This window comes from Diadema setosum, chromosome 18 (assembly GCF_964275005.1).
Source record: "Diadema setosum chromosome 18, eeDiaSeto1, whole genome shotgun sequence".
In the NCBI taxonomy this organism is placed as follows: domain Eukaryota; kingdom Metazoa; phylum Echinodermata; class Echinoidea; order Diadematoida; family Diadematidae; genus Diadema; species Diadema setosum.
Window position 1 is genome coordinate 17,069,093 of NC_092702.1, and position 18,758 is coordinate 17,087,850.

The window sequence follows — 18,758 nt, forward strand, 5'->3', positions numbered from 1 at the left end:
GTTCTGAGACTCGCTGTCAGCAAACAAGGGTTATATAATGCATTTAGTCCCTCATACAAATTGCTATCACCTTGGCCATCTGAAGGGACTACCCGGTTGTTATGACGTAGATGGTCATCTAACATGAGAGAGGTCAATTTCATAGGGGATCGAGCTGATGCTAATGAAATAGCTCCAAGGGCAAATTACGACTTGTAGTGCGTGGGCAATAAAGGGTCAATTTACTTACCCACTGCCGAAGTTTTGTTTTAGCTGAGGGCAATGACTCATCTAGTGATTGAATTTATTGAAGTACACTGTAGCTTTGCATTCATTAGCTGTCCCTTACTTGAGAATTTGATACATGTGTTTATTACATATGTGTTGTATGTGCACCCTTAACCCATTTAGGATGAGTCCCGGGTATACTCGGGCAGGTGCCTATGGGAAATGCGTGTTGTGGCAAAATCAATCTGTCCTCAATGGGTTAAAGTGTTACTGCAACTTTAATCTCATTGCACTGTTACCCTGTTCAAGACTATTTATTAAGAAGTTTAGCAGTATGAATTTTCCCAAACATTCCCTACAGAGGGCAACCTTGCATTGGTGAAAATATTTTCCAAATATCGTCAGGTGCTGTAAAACGGGGAATGTTTGCTTGCATTTTAATTTCTCAAATTTTTGTGAGAGCCAAGATTTGCGAAATTAAAATGCAACGCGAAAGTTCTTGTCTACAATACTTGCATTGAATGCCAGTTGTAATCCAAGAAAATTTCATATTGCGAAAAGGCCGTCAGCTCCAATTTACAAAAATTTTATATCTCGAATATATTTTGTTTTACAGTATGCTACACATTCACCTGCTTGTAGAGCAATTTGATGAAGGTTGTGTAGGAGACGGTCATCATCAAACCCCTTCTGGAGAGAAGTTCCTGGTAGTCACCAACTGACCCGATTTCAACTTGAACTCATATGATATTGATTACATTTAGCCACAGCGCCACAATAGTCATCTTCACAAGTTCAGTCAGGGACAAGGTTTGGCCTACACAACCAACACATGCAAAGTGGTAGCAATGCCTGTCCCGTCTCATGCAAAGTCAGTTCAATCTGTTATCACGCTCTGCAAAAGGAAAACAGAATCGCGACTCCAGGCGGCAACAGTGAGTTTGTGCGGAAGCAGCGCGAAGTATCTGATTGCCTAACACCACAGTCTAAGGCATTGTACAAACACGAGGAGTTTCTTGCGCGTCCCACTTCCACAGGTGGTTTTCCCCCCTTGCCGTCCGCGTAACGTGATCTAATCTACAATTCCACAATGTTATTGGTGGTCTTCTGGATGCCAGCCCAGTATTCCCCAATTTGCATTTATCCAATATTACTCACAGATGGATGATGTGAATGTTGTATAAGTTTTCATATTCACGCTGTGCCATAAACCAGTTTACTCTTTTTCAAGAACCTTATACCTGTCTTTTTTTCTTCCTATTTTGCTCCATTGTTTGCTTTGCAAAGGGTCTGTTGTCTAGTATGTCCAAGGGAATATAAACTGGGAGTATTGGTTTTTATGGAATTTCAGGCTGGTGGTTAGAGTAGCTCACATTCATTATGAAATATAGATTGTGGTCTTGATGTGATTTTTCACTCTTTTCTATGGGTAGCCGTAAAAGGGCAGCCATAATGTAGTGGAATGTAGTGTATTTATACCATGCATATCAAAAGATTATGTTTGAGTTTTATTGTTTCTAGGCAGTCTTATTGTTTGTAGGCAAAGGTTTATAAAGTAAAAAGAAAATTGTCACATCATTTGCCCAGAAGGCCAAAAAAGCTGTATACCTTGTTGGTGAAAGTGTGTCAGAATGATGACTGCCTAGAAAAACAGAGAGGGATGTAGGTTACCTAATGAAATGATGCAGCAATAACGGAGTGAGACACTCCAGGACATTTTGGGGGTATAATGCACTCAAGATCTTCTTGTTGTAGTCGTGCTGTCAGACATGCTTGTGAGGTGATGTAACTTACTGAGTTGGGGAATTGCGATTTCTCTGTTTGATTTGATTTGATTTGTTTGTTTGTTTGTTTGTTTAGAGCTTGAGGAGGTCGAGGTTGCTAATATCTATTATGACATTCCTTTGAAATGTGTTGTTTGTCTTTTTTCATCCTCTTTTCTTGCTACTTTTTTCTTTTCATATAAGTCTCATGTAATCTGTAAATATCAGTTAACAAAAGTAATTTCATTGGTGTTGTTTTTTATGTCATTTAGAAATTTGTATATGAACATCATTTGTCTCTTTATTAAAGAGATCTGCTATTTTGTGATGCTCTCTATTGTCTTATTTTGAATGCATTGGATCAATAAGGCATGATATTAAAAAAAAAATCAACTTGAGGAACTTGGAGAGACAGAGCATATCCCTTTGGGCTACATTTAACCAGGGAGGTGACCTGATTTAACCTTGCATGAGCAGCGCACCAGTAGCCAGCTTGGAATAAAGACAACATGTTTTAATTGGTGTGTTGAGTGTGGTGTATACATTTTTTTTTCTCTGATGTATGTGCAGTCAGCGTGTAACGTTACCACAACCTCCCGTCTGTTTGCTAAGCCCCAATTGATAGGTGATGAAAGATGTTCTGTTATCTGCCATATATCTTGTAATGATATTATGAAATGTCAAATTATATATCCCAGGCAATGCAAATGACAAAAAAAAAAAAAAAAAAAAGAGGACGTAGAGAATAGTCGATCTGTATGATGAGAAAAGGAAAACCATTACACCCATCCTTGTCCATACAATTGGGCAGAGTATATAGGATAATGAAATAGTGTTCTTGTTTCTACATTTGAACATCAAAAATCCATTTTTGTAAAGGCGTGTGAAAATAGGCTAAACGTAACGTGATTTTCAAGGGTGCATTTTAGATGCTGCTGAAATGATGTCACAGTCAGAATCCAAAAAGAAAAAAAAAAGATACATTAGTTACTTTGATGTCTTCTGAAGATGTATCGAGAGAGTCTTCACTGTGTCATATCTTCTGGAGAGAATGAACCATGGCAACCATAGACTGTTGGTGCCAGTTTGTAAATTTCTATTTTTTTTTTTTTGAGAAGAGTTAAAGGACAAGTTCACCTTCGTAAACATAAGGATTGAGAGAATGCAGCAATATTAGTAGAACACATCAGTAAAAGTTTGAGGGAAATTGGACAATTGATGCAAAAGTTATGAATTTTTAAAATTTTTGTGTTGGAACTGCTGGACGAGGATACTACTAAAGCTTGTGATGTCATATGTGTACAACAGTATAAAGAAAATGTAAAGAAAATTCAACATATTTTCACTTTTTTCGCATAATAAAAGAGCACTTGACTTGCCTCTTTCTAAAGGCAGGGGGAATAATATTACCCATAACATATGTCGGTAACGAGTCAAGGAAATGTGCACTTTTTTCAAAAGATGAAATTTTGTGAAATTCTCTTTATATTTTCCTTATATTGTTGTACGCATGTGACATCATACACTGCAGTAGTCTTCTCATCCAGCAGTTACTGCACAAAAACTTCAAAAATTCATAACTTTTGAACAGATTGTCCAATTTTCCTCAAATTTTCAATGATGTGTTCTACTAATGTTGCTACATTCTCTCAATCCTTATGTTTATGATGGTGAACTTGTCCTTTAAAAGACCGAAAATGATTTACTCCTCACAGTCAGAATTTTGATTTTCTGAGTGATGTGAGTGTTTCTCCTTAAATTGATGAAGCAGAATAACAAGGGCCAATCTGTCATTATTTTCTACAAGCAGTTTGAGTATGTGTGTATGTGTGTGTTTGGTGGGGGGGGGGGGTTCTGACTTGCGCTCACATACATGGAGCTGATGGACAACCCACTGGTGTATTCCAGGAGTTTCTTTATCACTTTAGTACCATCCATTTCTGATATTTCCCCATGTTTTCAAGGATGTGTTCATCCTGTGCAATTTGAGCCACCTTTAATTAGGTATTTTAGGGCCTTGGATCGTTATCCTCAGTGTTCACTTTCATATGAATATGAATTTCACCAACCATGCCTTGCTATGCACATGTAGCTTCTGCTTGCCCCCAAATTTGTTCAGCTTGCACATAATATACCCTTCAAAAAATTAACAACAACAACAACAACAACAACAACAACAACAACAACAACAACAACAACAACAACAACAACAACAACAACAACAACAACAACAACAACAACAACAACAACAACAACAACAACAACAACAACAACAACAACAACAACAACAACAACAACAACAACAACAGACAAGCAAATGAATGGTGATTAGATATCTTGTCACTACAAGGGTTGACAATAGGCAACATGTCATGCATAGATGAGGCATTACAAATCATGAATATGTCAATACTAATAGTTTAATGAGCTACAACTATAGCTCACAATTACCTTATGGAAATATGAGGCTTGTTTAAAGGTGATGGGTATATCCATTAATAGTGCATTTAGAAGTGAATTCCTTGCATACAGAAGCATCATACAGTTATCATATGAAGATGTGAAGACCCTTCGCCACAGATATGATAATGGAATAATACATTAATGTATAGTAATGATCATATTATTCAAATACTACTACTACTACTACTACTACTACTACTACTACTACTACTACTACTACTACTACTACTACTACTATTACTACTACTACTACTGCTACTAGTGCCACCACCACCACCACTGCTACTAATGCTACAACTACTACTACTCCAACTTCTACTACTACTACTTCTACTACTACTCCTGCTGCTGCTACAACAATAACATTAACAACAACAACAACAACAACAACAACAACAGCAATGACAACAACAACAACAGCTATGACTGCTGCTGGAGCTACTGATGATGGTAACAATAAAAAATAGTGATGTTGAAAATAATGATGAAGGAAGTTATCCTAATGAATTGATAATCAATTGATAATGATTGTTATGATATCTTTTAGTTTCTATATCATTATATTATATGACCTATATAGATACCAATGTGTGATTGGCCAAATTGCTGTCACGTGATCATGGTCACAAGGATGAGAAGCGTTATATTTCATAACATGACGTAAATTACGTACAACCATGGAATATAATAGCAACTACGCTAAACAAATGGCCTTATGTCTGGAGGGGTGACGTAATCAAAAACCAATTGTTATGATGCGCGTAACATACACAGAGACGCTTTGCACACACACACAAACACACACTTATGAATGCAATCGTGACCAGTGCAGTCGACCGACCATGTACCACTATACTAGTTAGTACAGCATGCAACGCGCTAGCGGTATGAGCATCACACAGACACACTACACGTACATGCTACACTGCAAGCGCGAATTACAAAATCGCAACAGATTTGTTTTTGTCAAACTGGTATGGCAGCTTTGATGAGCAGCTGCGCTTTGCTTGTTGTGAGAGAGAAAGAATTGTTGTCCTGAAAGCTGTAGAGCCTACTGCTCCAGTTAATGTTAGACAGTCGTGACAGGAAAGCCAAAGGATTTCCCATTACATTACCAGAGCCTGAACTGAGTAAGTTTTATACTACTTGTACTAGCGCAGGACCTGGACCAGGGCCAGGTCCGTAGTCTAAACAGCTCTTGTACCAGTGACCGCAGACAGAAGAGATTTGGCCCTACATAACCATTATCAGAAAGTTCACATTCTCATACATCACCACAAACAAATGTTATGTCAACAAACTTGCTTTACCCAGACCAAGGGCGGCAGTTGTATAGTCTTCTACAATTTTTACATCTTTCATTACAAAATCTAGCTCTAGAGCTTCTACCGCTACGAAACTAGGCCCTACTTACGATTGAATAATGACTGTTCTAGAAATTATGTAATAAACAGGCGATGAAGATACAATTGCAGCTGTCCTGCTCCACGGAAGAACGAATTTACCAGTACGTGAAAGCCATTGTAGTTAAATCTACGTAGGTTACTTGTGGCTCGATTGAATACCACTGCACTACGGCACTAGCGCACTGTTACGCGGTACGCACATTCATGAATATGACTGCGAAAAGGAGAAGTCGCTTTGCTTTAGGGCCTATACAGCAGTTTATTTCTTGTACTGTAGGTCATATAATATAACAGATATTGACTTTTTCCTTCGGTAGGAATATAACATTTCATTTCCCTTGGGAAGTTATATTTTTGTCTCGGAATACTATATTTTTCCTCAGCGCTATGTGCTTCGGAAAAATATAATAATCCTCGACAAAAATATAACTTCCCGCGAGGATCTCAAATGTTATACTGTATACGCTATATATTTCGCGTGGGTTTTATTTTCGCGAATTTCGCGAGTCGGGAGCTATTCGCGAAATTAACAACACGCGAAAATATTACCTTCCAAAATGAGTCCCTTGCCTTGATGATACAAACATTTCAGTACTAGTATACCATGTCACGGCTTACCGAACAGACCATACTGGCTAAGCTTGTTTACGTTCATATAGCACGTCCACGTCTAACTACTAGTATACACAGCCCAGTCGCTGTTGTAGCATTCGCACAGCACAGCGTATTAACAGCGTCTGGGTGTGGTCGGGCTAGTCCACGTCTACTTACGAATACTAAAGTGTTGAGTACTCGTACCCCTCGTACCACTCGTCAGAAATCTAGCGCGTTGGACTTAACATTTCAAAAATGTTGAATTCTAACTTACTAGTTCGCAGAGTTTGGTAAGTTTTTTTCATGCAGTGTATAACTAGTATCATTCTTATTTGCGAGTAAGTTGAAAATTCACACTTTCTTTGCCACTTCATATTTTCTCTGGTCCCCCAAACGCGAATTTAACCACTCGCGAAAATGTGTGACAGCAGCAATTCGCGAAAATTTATGTACGCGAAAATTATAGCGTATACAGTATTCCACCTCTGGTAAGTCAATATCTGTATAATGTAATATTTTATTATTGTTATTATTATTATTACTATTATATAATTTTTGTAATATTAGTGATATGCATTCTTTTTTTTTAGTCCAGTGTAGTCTCTTCTGCTCTTCTAGAGGGCTCTGCCATTCTCATTACCCAGACATTACCGTGGATACAATTATCCACGTGGGTTATAAGAAACAAAGTGGGTTGAAAATATTGTCCAAACATGTACACACACTGGGCAGGGTTCAAACTCAGTATCTTCTGTTTATGAATCTAGATCCCTATTCAATATGCTACAAAGCATCACTCGATAATTATGTGATTATCCCATGATAGAGATGGTTACCTTCAGGTGAAAATAAATAAAAGAGAAATTACTTTTGTAGCACTTTTTTAAAGATTTTGTCTTGGTATATCATACGTTACTGCTGAGATAACCATCAATATTTCAGCCTCTAGGTGTCCCATCCTTCTAGATTGTGTGCTGAAGAGTTAGACTGAAACAAGCTAACTGTTTCCATGACTACGCTCTTGGCATCAATTTAAAACGACAGTGATAAAGTGTCACCATCGTTTGGGTTTGATTTCCAGTAGGAGAAACAAATTTGGGTGAAGAAACGCATTTGCCCATCTGAAGATAACTGTGAGTGGATTGATTGTTGTTATGTGGCAGTGAATTCAGATCAGATTTTGTATTTTATTTCATTTTGCACCAACTTTGCTTGCCGAAGGCAATTATTCCTAATTCCGACTTTGCCCCAGAAACTCTTAACCTGGGAAAGCAAATGTGTTGTTGACAAGGAGCGCTGTTTTTTCAGAGTAGTTAAGGGTAACTTATATTTGATGTGCTGCTATTATGTGCAAAAAGAGAGTTTTGCATTTCCAAATGCCTACCCTAGAAAAAGGTAAGAAAGCTAGTCACTCTGTAGAGTTTTGTTTTAAGAAAAAAAATAGATCTGCTTTCTATCTTCAGAACAGTCAAAGAGGCAGAGTCAAACAAAACATTTGCGGATTCATAGACTTCCCTTTACCAATGGTTAAGGGAGGATTTGGCTGAGGACATGGTAATCCCCTCCATTGTTGCTTCTTTTGTACCCGTAGAAGTCATGTCTTCATCATCACATTGTCCATATCTTTATGATCACATTGTCCCCAATGCAACATGCCCTACCCCCTCCCCTTCCTACTCCCCTCCTCTTCACCTCCGCCCCCCCTTCCCCCTCTCTCATTTTGCATAAAGTTCCCTTAACAAACCGCCATGTTGCAAACGATGATAAAGGACTGCGTTCAAATACTTGTATTGCAATTTAGACCTGGCTGACTCCCGCTTCCTCTGTGCTAAAGTGTTGTTATCGTCATAGGCTCACAATGCCTTTTAAACTGTCACAATTTAGGATTATGAGGTGGTTAGCCAACCTACCTACCCATCAACCCTGAATAAAATGTCACGGTGACCTGTAGTGTCTAGCGCTTCTGACGTATGCGATGATGCTGCACGGGGTGTATACCGGGCAATCTGCAGCTTCCTCGGGAATTGTAACGTCAGAGGCCAAAGCACCACTGACACCAATTATGTGTTCTGATTGTCTGGCCGTTCTGTAATAGGAATGTTACTAATGGCTCTGATGTCATTTCACACTCGGGGAGTAACACTGCAACTCGAATTTGACATTTTTGCTCCAGTATACTCTGACACTGCATTTTTCCATTCCTGGAGGCTCCTAGAAAAAAAAAATCATCTGTCTTTTATTTCATTTCCATTTTGATTTCATAGCATACACTGCATGAGACACAAGGCTACTCATACATAGGAAAACCTTCGAATAGCACCAAGCCCTCAAGATCTGCCTGCAATGACTTGACTGACCATTGATAGCAGACGGTTCCAACCCTGTCACATACAAACATATCATAAAGTTAAATACAAATATGGCAAAAATTGCTCAAAAATGTCTTGGAAATGTATACCATTTAGTCAAAACAGTACCTGGCAGTAATTCTCATAGAGGGAAATAGAGACAGTTTTGTTATTAACCCATTGAGGATGGTTTGATTTTGCTACAACGCGTATTCCCATAGACACATGCCTGAGTATACTCAGGGTTCGTCCTCAACGGGTTAATGCTCATCCAGTATCCAAGTCATGTCCAGAAGACGAAGTTGTACATGCAAATAATTCATTTTCCCCCCATCAACCTAAAAACATTTTAGGAGAAGAAGATGCTAGTCATGTCGTATCAATTTTCATATGCTATCATTTTGAATCTCTACAACTGTTCAAACAACATCAATGTCTCCTTGTTCCTCCATTTTTTTTTTAAAATCTGACATTCCATAACAGTGGGACTTTCCATAACTAATTATGTCAAATCTTCAACAACAAAGGGAAACAGCCTCTATGCAAGAAACCAACCTGTGTTGTGTCAGTAGGCCTTCGTGCATTCCGTAATTGATGAATGTACACTCTGCCATTTGCCACATCAAGCAGTCAGTGCTGGATGTGAGTGAACTCTGCAATTCAATTTTCTGATTGCGTAATTAGATTATGGAGATACTGAAGGAAACAAGAATGAACTTAATGCAATATCTCTCCCTAATTGCAACATACTCCCAGCGAGCTTACAAAGTAGAAGCTGATGGGTGGACTGGTTTGCATGGCAGGAGCACATATTGTATACCCGTTCAGAGCTGTTCTGATGTTTAATTAAATGCCTATTTCTAAGCATTGCTGTAAACTGTAAGCAATGTGCAAAAAGGGTTTGAGGAAAGGGCAGAAAAGGGAAAAAAAGTTGTTTAAGAGAAGAGAGAAAGTGAGTGTGAGAAGTAGAAGTATTCCTGCTTGGACTGTTTGTGTTGTCTGCATTTTGTCTATAATGGTGACACACTTTCCACACACTGTGGCAAGAAAGTGGGGCAATTTTCTGTTTTCAGTCGATTGAAACCTGACAGAATTCGTCCCCGTTTGTATGATGCCATTTCCAGAACCTTGTTATTCCGAAGGGGAGGAAGGGAGGGGCTATCTTCATAAAGTGGCAATTTTGCGGCAAAAACCCCCCTAATAATTCAATGATTAAAAAACAAGCTATGAGTTTGTTAGGGGCTATGAATGAGTGAGGGAGAGACTTGATCTAATAAAACAGAAAGTCTGCCAAAATGAGAGAGTAGAGAGGTGATAAAGAACAAAGAGAAAGAGAAGGGGAGAGGGAGGGAGAAAAAGATGAGAGATAATATGGGAGAGGGAAGAAAGATATAAGGTTAGGGGGAAGAGATGGCATTGGAATGAAAAGAACAATGTAAAGAGAAAGAAAGATATAAAGTTCGGGGGAAGAGATGGGATGGGAGTGAAGAGAAAGATATAAAGAGAAAGAAAGATATAAAGTTAGGGGAAGAGATGGGATGGAGAGAAGAGAAGGATATGAAGAGAAAGAAAGATATAAAGTTAGGGGGAAGAGATGGGATGGGAGAGAAGAGAAAGATATGAAGGAGAGAAAGATATAAAGTTAGGGGGAAGAGATGGCATTGGAATGAAGAGAATGATATAAAGAGAAAGAAAGATATAAAGTTAGGGGAAGAGATGGGATGGAGAGAAGAGAAGGATATGAAGAGAAAGAAAGATATAAAGTTAGTGGGAAGAGATGGGATGGGAGAGAAGAGAAAGATATGAAGGAGAGAAAGATATAAAGTTAGGGGGAAGAGATGGCATTGGAATGAAGAGAATGATATAAAGAGAAAGAAAGATATAAAGTTAGGGGAAGAGATGGGATGGAGAGAAGAGAAGGATATGAAGAGAAAGAAAGATATAAAGTTAGGGGGAAGAGATGGGATGGGAGAGAAGAGAAAGATATGAAGGAGAAAAAGATATAAAGTTAAAGGGAAGAGATGGCATTGGAATGAAGAATATGATATAAAGAGAAAGAAAGATATAAAGTTAGGGGAAGAGATGGGATGGAGAGAAGAGAAGGATATGAAGAGAAAGAAAGATATAAAGTTAGGGGGAAGAGATGGGATGGGAGAGAAGAGAAAGATATGAAGGAGAGAAAGATATAAAGTTAGGGGAAGAGATGGCATTGGAATGAAAAGAATGATATAAGGAGAAAGAAAGATATAAAGTTAGGGAAAGAGATGGGATGGCAGTGAAGAGAAAGATATAAAGAGAGAGAAAAAAAGATGTAAAGTGAGAGAGGGGGAAGAGATGGGATGGGAAAGAAGAGAGAGATATAAAGATAGAAAAAGATGTAAAGTGAGAGAGAGGGAGAGATTGAATGGGAGAGAAGAGAAAGATATAAAGAGGGAGAGAAAGAGAGAAATTTAAAGACTGAGAAAGGGGATGAGAGAGAAGAAATAGAAAAATTTTTTAAAAAGGCAAAGAAGAGAAATGGGTGATGGATGAGAGAGGAGAAAACGATATAAAGAAAGAGAGATAGATGGAGATTGGAGATAGGTAGAGATGGGGGAGAAAGGATGAGAGAGGAAAAAAGAAACATAAATAAGGAAAGATATATCTATATACACATGTGTAGATAGGTAGAAGAGGAGAGAAGTGGGTTGGATTGCACATCATCAGACTGGTTGCAAAAGATTGAAAATGCAGACTCTGCCAAAGTCCACTGTTTGAACAGCTCACTCAAGTGATTGCATTATACGGCGCAGAAAATCAGTCAGGGAAGTTCAAGTGTAACGCATACAAGCGAAGCTTGTCGAGCAGGAGGGATGCTGACATATTGTATACAGCACTCGGAATATAATCTTGTAGAATTTGGTTATCTCCTCCAGATGTGGACCTTGTATGCTTTTCATCAAGCGGTATTATGTGAAGGGCATTCGTGTCATTGTTTAGGAGGTTCCCCTGAGAGGCTGTGAGTGTCTCTAGAAAGTAGGGCTGAAGCGTATTCTGCCAGCGAGCTCTGCTTTAGTCATAGGCAATCTTCTGTCTTCAGTGAATACTCAATAAGAATCCCTACCTTTAACATAGATTTTAAATCAAATCTGTGGTTAGAGAATTATTAGGTCACAACTGTCATGCTGAAGATGTGAATTTTGTAGGTAGCAGCCTCCAAACTAAATTCTGTAAAAATGGATATGGTCACGTAGTTATTTGAGTGGTGATTCAATAGTTTTCGTAGAATTGATATAAAACTGAAACTGGAATTTGGGGTGCAGTTGCTCAGAATTAACTGTACAAATGGGTTTTGTACAGAACCACTTCGAAGATGAAGAACCAAGGTCAGATGAATGGATAAAGAAGGGTAAAGCAAACTCAGTATTTTGCAATAATTGGCACGAAGTTGTGCTTGCTCATCAATACAAGAGAAATATCTTCTTTTATATTCATGCAGCAAGCAATATTATATCATACGCTGCAAAGTACAAAAAGGCATCTCCACCTTTCTGGCACTCAACTGAGGAACTGTTGCAGACTCAAGAAGAATTTAAAGCTCAGCTGGAGTGGGGGGGGGGTTCTGGCGGACTAGAGAGTTGCTGAGAATGAGATAGATTAGCTAGAGAGAAAGAGAAAGAGAGAGATAGGGAGTAAGATAAAATAGCCCACTGCATCAAATCCTCAGTAGGTCATCATTCACAAAATGTCCATCATGCATCAAGCATCAAGAAATTGCATCTGTGTGCTATACTTGTGCGGTCGGTGCTAGGGAGAATTTGTTTTCTTCGCAAAGTGGTCCGTCCATTCTCTACAGTCGATCTCGCACCCGTCAGAAATAATTGTCACTGACTGATAGCCGAATAGCTCTTCCTCCATTGATTTCTCATGGAGACTAATTACCCCCTCATTACTCCGAGGGGGGCAGACCGCTCACTGAGGAGTGTTCTCCTCCAGAGCAATCATTCAAACTTCAGGCTCTCTTTGCTTTTTCTCAGCAGGCCTGAATTCCTTAATACAGAAAACCCCCAACACAAAACAAAACAAAACACAGAAAGGGAACAAGAAAAACGTCCTGTGGTGACTGTCTCGCTGAGTGACCTGTCCGCACTGTACAGGAGGGTATTGACATTTAAGGGGGGAAACAAGACGTGAAGACGGGGGTAGATTTTGACGGAGTGGGTGCGGGACTTGACGGCATGCCTGGGTACAGTCCATCTTGTGTGGTTTATACTCTCGCAGAGAAACTGAAATAAAAATCAGATTCAAATGCTTTGAAGGCTTTGAAGGCTATGTGATGGATCTATACGCAATTCCGCCCCTTTTTTTATTTATTTTTTTTTAAATGCTGAAACAATCCTTTGAGAAAGTTGAAATGGAATAAATGTTTATTCCATGCAATTCCTCAAACACTTGAGGCACATGATCAAAAAGGTATTATATCACTTTACATCGAGTGTGAATATGTTTTTGATTTCTTTCAGAATTCTCAGTTGTTGTAGTCTGGCAAGCAATTATTTAAAGCGCATGTTGATCAGCATACAATTTGAAATGTATCAGCGGTAGGAACAGAAACATTTCCATGCAAATGCTCTGTATGTATTTATCTTTTTGATGTTTGAATACTTTATTAGTGAAGAAAAAATTTTGTGGGCTTAAACTAACTGCAAAACAAACACGCAAACAAACACATCCTCAAACATTATGCTTAAAACAGGCATTTAAACACATGCCATAGAGATTAATGGGAGGCTGTATTCATACGTTTATGCCGTAGTTGTTCTCAGAGAATACTATGCACATGGAGGATTAAAACTTATTCTGTGAAGTGGACCCTTTATCCTCTTCTTAAATGCTTCAAACATGTCTATAAAGAGCATGATGACCCCAAAATGTTGTTCTTATGAATGGTTCATTGTGAAAAAACAACAACAACCCTGCAACATTCATGCTGACAGTGAGATAGGATGTTTCATAAAATGGGTTCAAGAATGTAGCCAATTGGAAGTGCTGAAATGAGTCGCGTGTGCGTGCATTAATTTCTTAGTAAATGCACTAAGAAGAGTCTCTCTTCCACCTCCCTGGCCTGACGTACGTCACGCGCTACTATACGCACTGTCAATCTTGTAAACAACTTCTAGTTCGGGCCGCGGGCTGCCACAACAGCCGGCGGCCTTTCTTGTGCATAACACGTGGCGTACGTATACTCTTATACGTACGTACAGTACTTATGTGCGGGATTTCCGAGTGCGACGTGCGTAAATGTTTGGGACGAACATCGTCGGACATCTTGACTTTTGAGCGAGTGCTACATGTAGCTGACTGGTATTGACCCACAAAGGTACGTGAATAATGCTGTTAGTTTTCGACCCATTTTATAAAACAAATGATGCACAGGATTATTTCGTGGCGTTAGTGAAGGTGCGGCGCACTCTTGAGTATTGACAACGGTTGCAAACATGCACTCGGCTGCGCCTTGTGCATGTCGTACCATTGTCAATACTCTCGAGCGCGCCGCACCTTCACTAACACACTCTATCCTGTGCATCATTTGTATACTATCTCTGTGAAATTGTTTGGATCTGAATGGTTCCACCAATGTTTATTGTAGGCAGTGCTTCTGAACGGTGCACACCTGTGGCCTGGTGGAGAGATTGTACAAGGAGTTTTTCAGTCACTCTCCGTTTGGTGAACGAAGCAGTTTTTGACATGATTGTCGGCTTTGTGCTCCTTCATCATCACGCCTGATGGAGTTTGTATGTCCTCATACATACATGTATGTATGCAAAAACAATTTAGTCCTGTTTTTGTTAATCCTGTAAAGTGTCTCAATGTTTTTGATGGTTTGTTTATTCAGGTCTGCATAGTCCAGAAGCGAGACACGAAGAAGATGTTCGCCATGAAGTACATGAACAAGGCCATGTGTATCCGGAAGGACGCGGTGCGCAACGTCCTCCGCGAGCAGGAGATCCTGCAGGCCCTGGAGCACCCCTTCCTGGTCAACCTCTGGTTCACCTTCCAGGACGAGGAGGACATGTTTATGGTCGTCGACCTCCTGCTGGGCGGCGACCTCCGCTACCACATCCAGCAAGGGGTCAAATTCGATGCAGAGCGGGTCAAGCTGTATGTCTGCGAGATCGGTCTGGCCCTCGACTACCTCAGAAGTCAGAACATCATCCACAGGTAGGCACTGGAGTGATCTGGTATTTGGATACTGTACAGTGTAAATGTCATATATTTAGTGAGTCTCTAATTTTTTGTGAATAGGGACTTTCCAACTACTTTGCTTGTGTTTAGATTCGCAATTGTGAAATACAATAATGAATGCAGAAATGTACACATTCATGTAGCATTCATGTCAGGATCAGAGTTAATATTTTTGCGTCTTGTTGAATTCGCAAACAACAGCGGACTCGCAAAATTTGCAAGAATAAAAAAAACTTTCATTTATAGATCATATGCAGTATCATCTCATGAAAATTTATGAAGTCCTGATGCAAAAATTCAGACACAACCTGATATCCCGTGTAACATGGAGAAGAAATGGACAGCAAACTTGTGTACATGTATATCTGAAATAGCAAGTGAAGCTGTTTCCATTCGTAATCATTCTGACTGTGCCATATAAATTTTTGTCGCGCACCATGCTTTCTATTCTCTGAGCAGAAGAGTTTGGGTGTTTTAATGGGAATGGACATTTGTGACAATAATGCTTCAAAGCAAGTACATCAAGACAAATCATTCATGTGCATTGGAAAGTACAATCACTTCTTTAACCTCAGGAGGCCATGGGCTGGAAGGGGAATCTTTCTTGCATTAAATGTAGCTTTTTTGGCATGAAAGCATACCAGGGGCAATGGATCGAGAACTCTCAGTTCGGCTGATTGAAGCCCCCCCCCCCCCCTCCCTGCAAGCTACCTTTCTTGGTTTGTGTTCTTCCTTTTGACCAGATATGTTTGAATGTGTAAGAGTGTGTGTGTGTGTGTGTGTGTGTGTGTGTGTGTGTGTGTGTGTGTGTGTGTGTGTGTGTGTGAACGGGGGTGGGGGGGTGGGGGAGGAGGGAGGGGGGATATGTAGAAGTGCTCCTTAGTTTCCTGATCAGTCGCCAACCTTGAGACGACCTACGAGAGAGCGGTGTTGGAGGGCTGAGAGATCACTGACAGGGAAGGGGTGCATGCATGCATGGCATTAGCACGGTACAGATCAATTTTATGCCCTTCAGTCAATGTGGTGGTGGAGCAATTTCCCGTCAGGCAGACAGTAAAGTGCGGTCTGCTAAACCTGCAGTGCAGTGCATTCCTTGAGCGACGCTGCGGTTTGAAGAAGTTTCCATATGAAGGACTGCGGTGTATATCAGAAGGTGAAGGAGGAACATTTTGTTGCTTTACATCCAAGATGCATTGCATCATGGGATGCAAAACCTCACTTCCCATGATGTCTGCAATTATGCAACTGACTTGTGCACAGCTCTGCATTGGGCATTGGCTGGGAGGAATAGTAAAAGTCTGTCATGGAACAAACTTATGTTGATAGCACAGCATATATGGCATGGTACAAAGACTTTTCAAAGCAAGTTAGAATAGCCTGTGGATTTGATGCAACCTGAAATGTCTTGCGAGATACCAATCAAGTAACATTTAGCAAACTAACCAGGTTTGCATTTAGAGACCTGTTTTCCACGATGTTCTCTGAGTCATGAAGCCAAAGGATAGGATCTTTTGCTTCGTTTTTTTAAATTCATTGTGAAACAGCAATACAACCTGTTGATGTGCAGTCTATGCAAACTAACAGTAAATATGGAAGGAAAATGGCACCACACATCCAAATCTGTTTAGGCAAGATCTAATGACATCCCTATCATACAATATGTAGCTCCTAATCTTATACTTCCTGAGGAGAAAGAAAAAGTCACAGAAAATTGAAAAAAAGGAAAACAAAAACACTGAGCTAGCCGAGATTTACAACCCCCTATCAGAAATGTTCTAAGCCAAGAAGAAGGTGATTATCCACTGATAGACAGGGATGGGATGAGGCAAATGTCAGTGAAGAAGAAAAAAAACAGAAAAAAAAAAAAAACAATCCACAAAACCCATCTCGATAAGGTCAAGTGCTTGTGTAGGCAGCCATTGAGGAATGTGAACCTAGTGTCGTTATCTGCAAGGAGAACTTTCATTTTCCACCATTTTTTTTTTAATATGTATGTGTTTGAGTAGGTGTCCCCTTACAGATGGTTGCCATCATGAAATCTTGCCAAAGCTTAAAAGACTCAATCCTTTTTGTTCAATGAAGCATCTATGCTTGTTTGTCAATTATCGATTCAACAACGGTTTGGGGTTTGTTTTGGGGTTTTTTTTTCCACGAACTTGAGCATCCTCTGGACTTTGGTCTACCAAAATTCATCATGATACTCATTATGTGCTCAGGTGGCCCTCAAAGTCCGGAATTAGAACTGGAAATGAGGCTACCATCCATTAACACAGATTACCATCAATTGCACGGATTGCCATCAATTGCACAGATTACCATAAATTACACAGACTACCTCTCAGCTTTCTCTCAATGGCTATTTTGTGAAGGCAAATTTTTATAACCTTCATAACCATGTTTGTTGGAACAGGGTTCTAATTATTTATAGAGTTAGTGGCAGTGCAGATAGTCCTTACTAATTGCAAACAGCCATGGTGTAAATTCTTGACTTTTCAATCAAAATACAGCTCTCAATAACCATGCATTTAAGAGTATTAATGCATATGTTGCATCACAGACATATCTATGAAGAGCATGCAATTTGTTGTGTCAATAAATGCAAGGTCGAGTTTAAATGCTTTTCAGAGGTCAAAGCACTTTAACAGGACAGAAATGCACTCAAAATAAATCAAAGCTCAAGCGTGAAACACAACCGAACCATGATTGACTGGAAGTTATATGAGAAACATGATTCAAGTTTGCTTCAGATGCACAAAAATAGCATGATTAGCCTGAAATTTTATTTCATTTTTTGTCAAAGCACATGAGTTTGTGTAGCTGCCCTGTAAGAAAAGCTCTTGTTTTGTCAACAGAGCAAAATCTCAGAGGAACGTTGGTCCCATTCATAAGCCCTCTGCGGAAGCCCCCATGGCATATCTTCCTTTCAAAATGTCTGCTATCAAGTTAATTTATCTTCTTGTGCTGGCTAAAGTGCAAAAAAAAAAAAAAAAAAGAGGTGAAGTTGCCCGACCAAAGTGTAAATATCCAAATGTCATCATTGGCCAGAACATGTTTGGAATAAGTAATATTTGGGTTTTTACATCAAAGCCAGGAACACAAAGATTGAATGACATGGAGAAGATGGCATCCCCCACTGGATTAATTAGTGCAATTGCAGGCCATTGGCCGATGTATCTGTTCATAGGCTTTTGATTGCATTGGTTGGGCAATAAACTCAGGGATGAAGGTGACTGGGAGGGGAGGGGGAGGGGGAGGGGGAGGGGGTCTTATCGAGTTGGTTTATAGGAGGGCCTGTCTAGAAGGCAAGCCAGTCGGTTCAGGTCAGAAAGTGGCAGCGTAATTTGCTGGCGTGCAGGCGTAGTGAGTGCGATCTTGAGCACTTTGCCTGCGAAGCCTCACCCCCTGTAAAGGTTAACGCTTTAGAGACTCATCCTTCTATTTGTCTCCCATCTCTTCCTCTCTCCTTTCTCTCTCTCTCTCTCTCTCTCTCTTTCTCTCTCTCTCTGAGATGTCTGCTTTGGAGTGAGCAATTAAAGATTTGTCCCCTACTGCCGTCAAATGTCTGTTTGTACAAGTCACGGCTTTGCCTGCAGCGGGGCTGATATAGGAAGACGAAATCAAATCCATGTGACTGGCTACTTTCTCTACTCACCGAGTCACTCCCCCCATTGAAATGCACAGAGATAGATAAACATTTTTTTTCCCTCTTTAAGATCAAGATGTTCATTCTTTAATTTTCAGGGAAGTGCTTG

The 18,758-nt window shown here is 39.8% G+C and overlaps 1 protein-coding gene across 1 annotated transcript in view; it reads left to right on the plus strand.

Annotated features, from left to right (window-relative positions):
• Positions 1–18,758, plus strand: part of LOC140242177 (serine/threonine-protein kinase 32B-like) — a 167,834-nt gene that overhangs the window by 66,230 nt on the left and 82,846 nt on the right. The window contains exon 3 of the mRNA XM_072321943.1: positions 14,657–14,982. Within this exon, the coding sequence (XP_072178044.1) occupies positions 14,657–14,982 (326 nt within the window). The remainder of the gene's footprint in view (positions 1–14,656; positions 14,983–18,758) is intronic.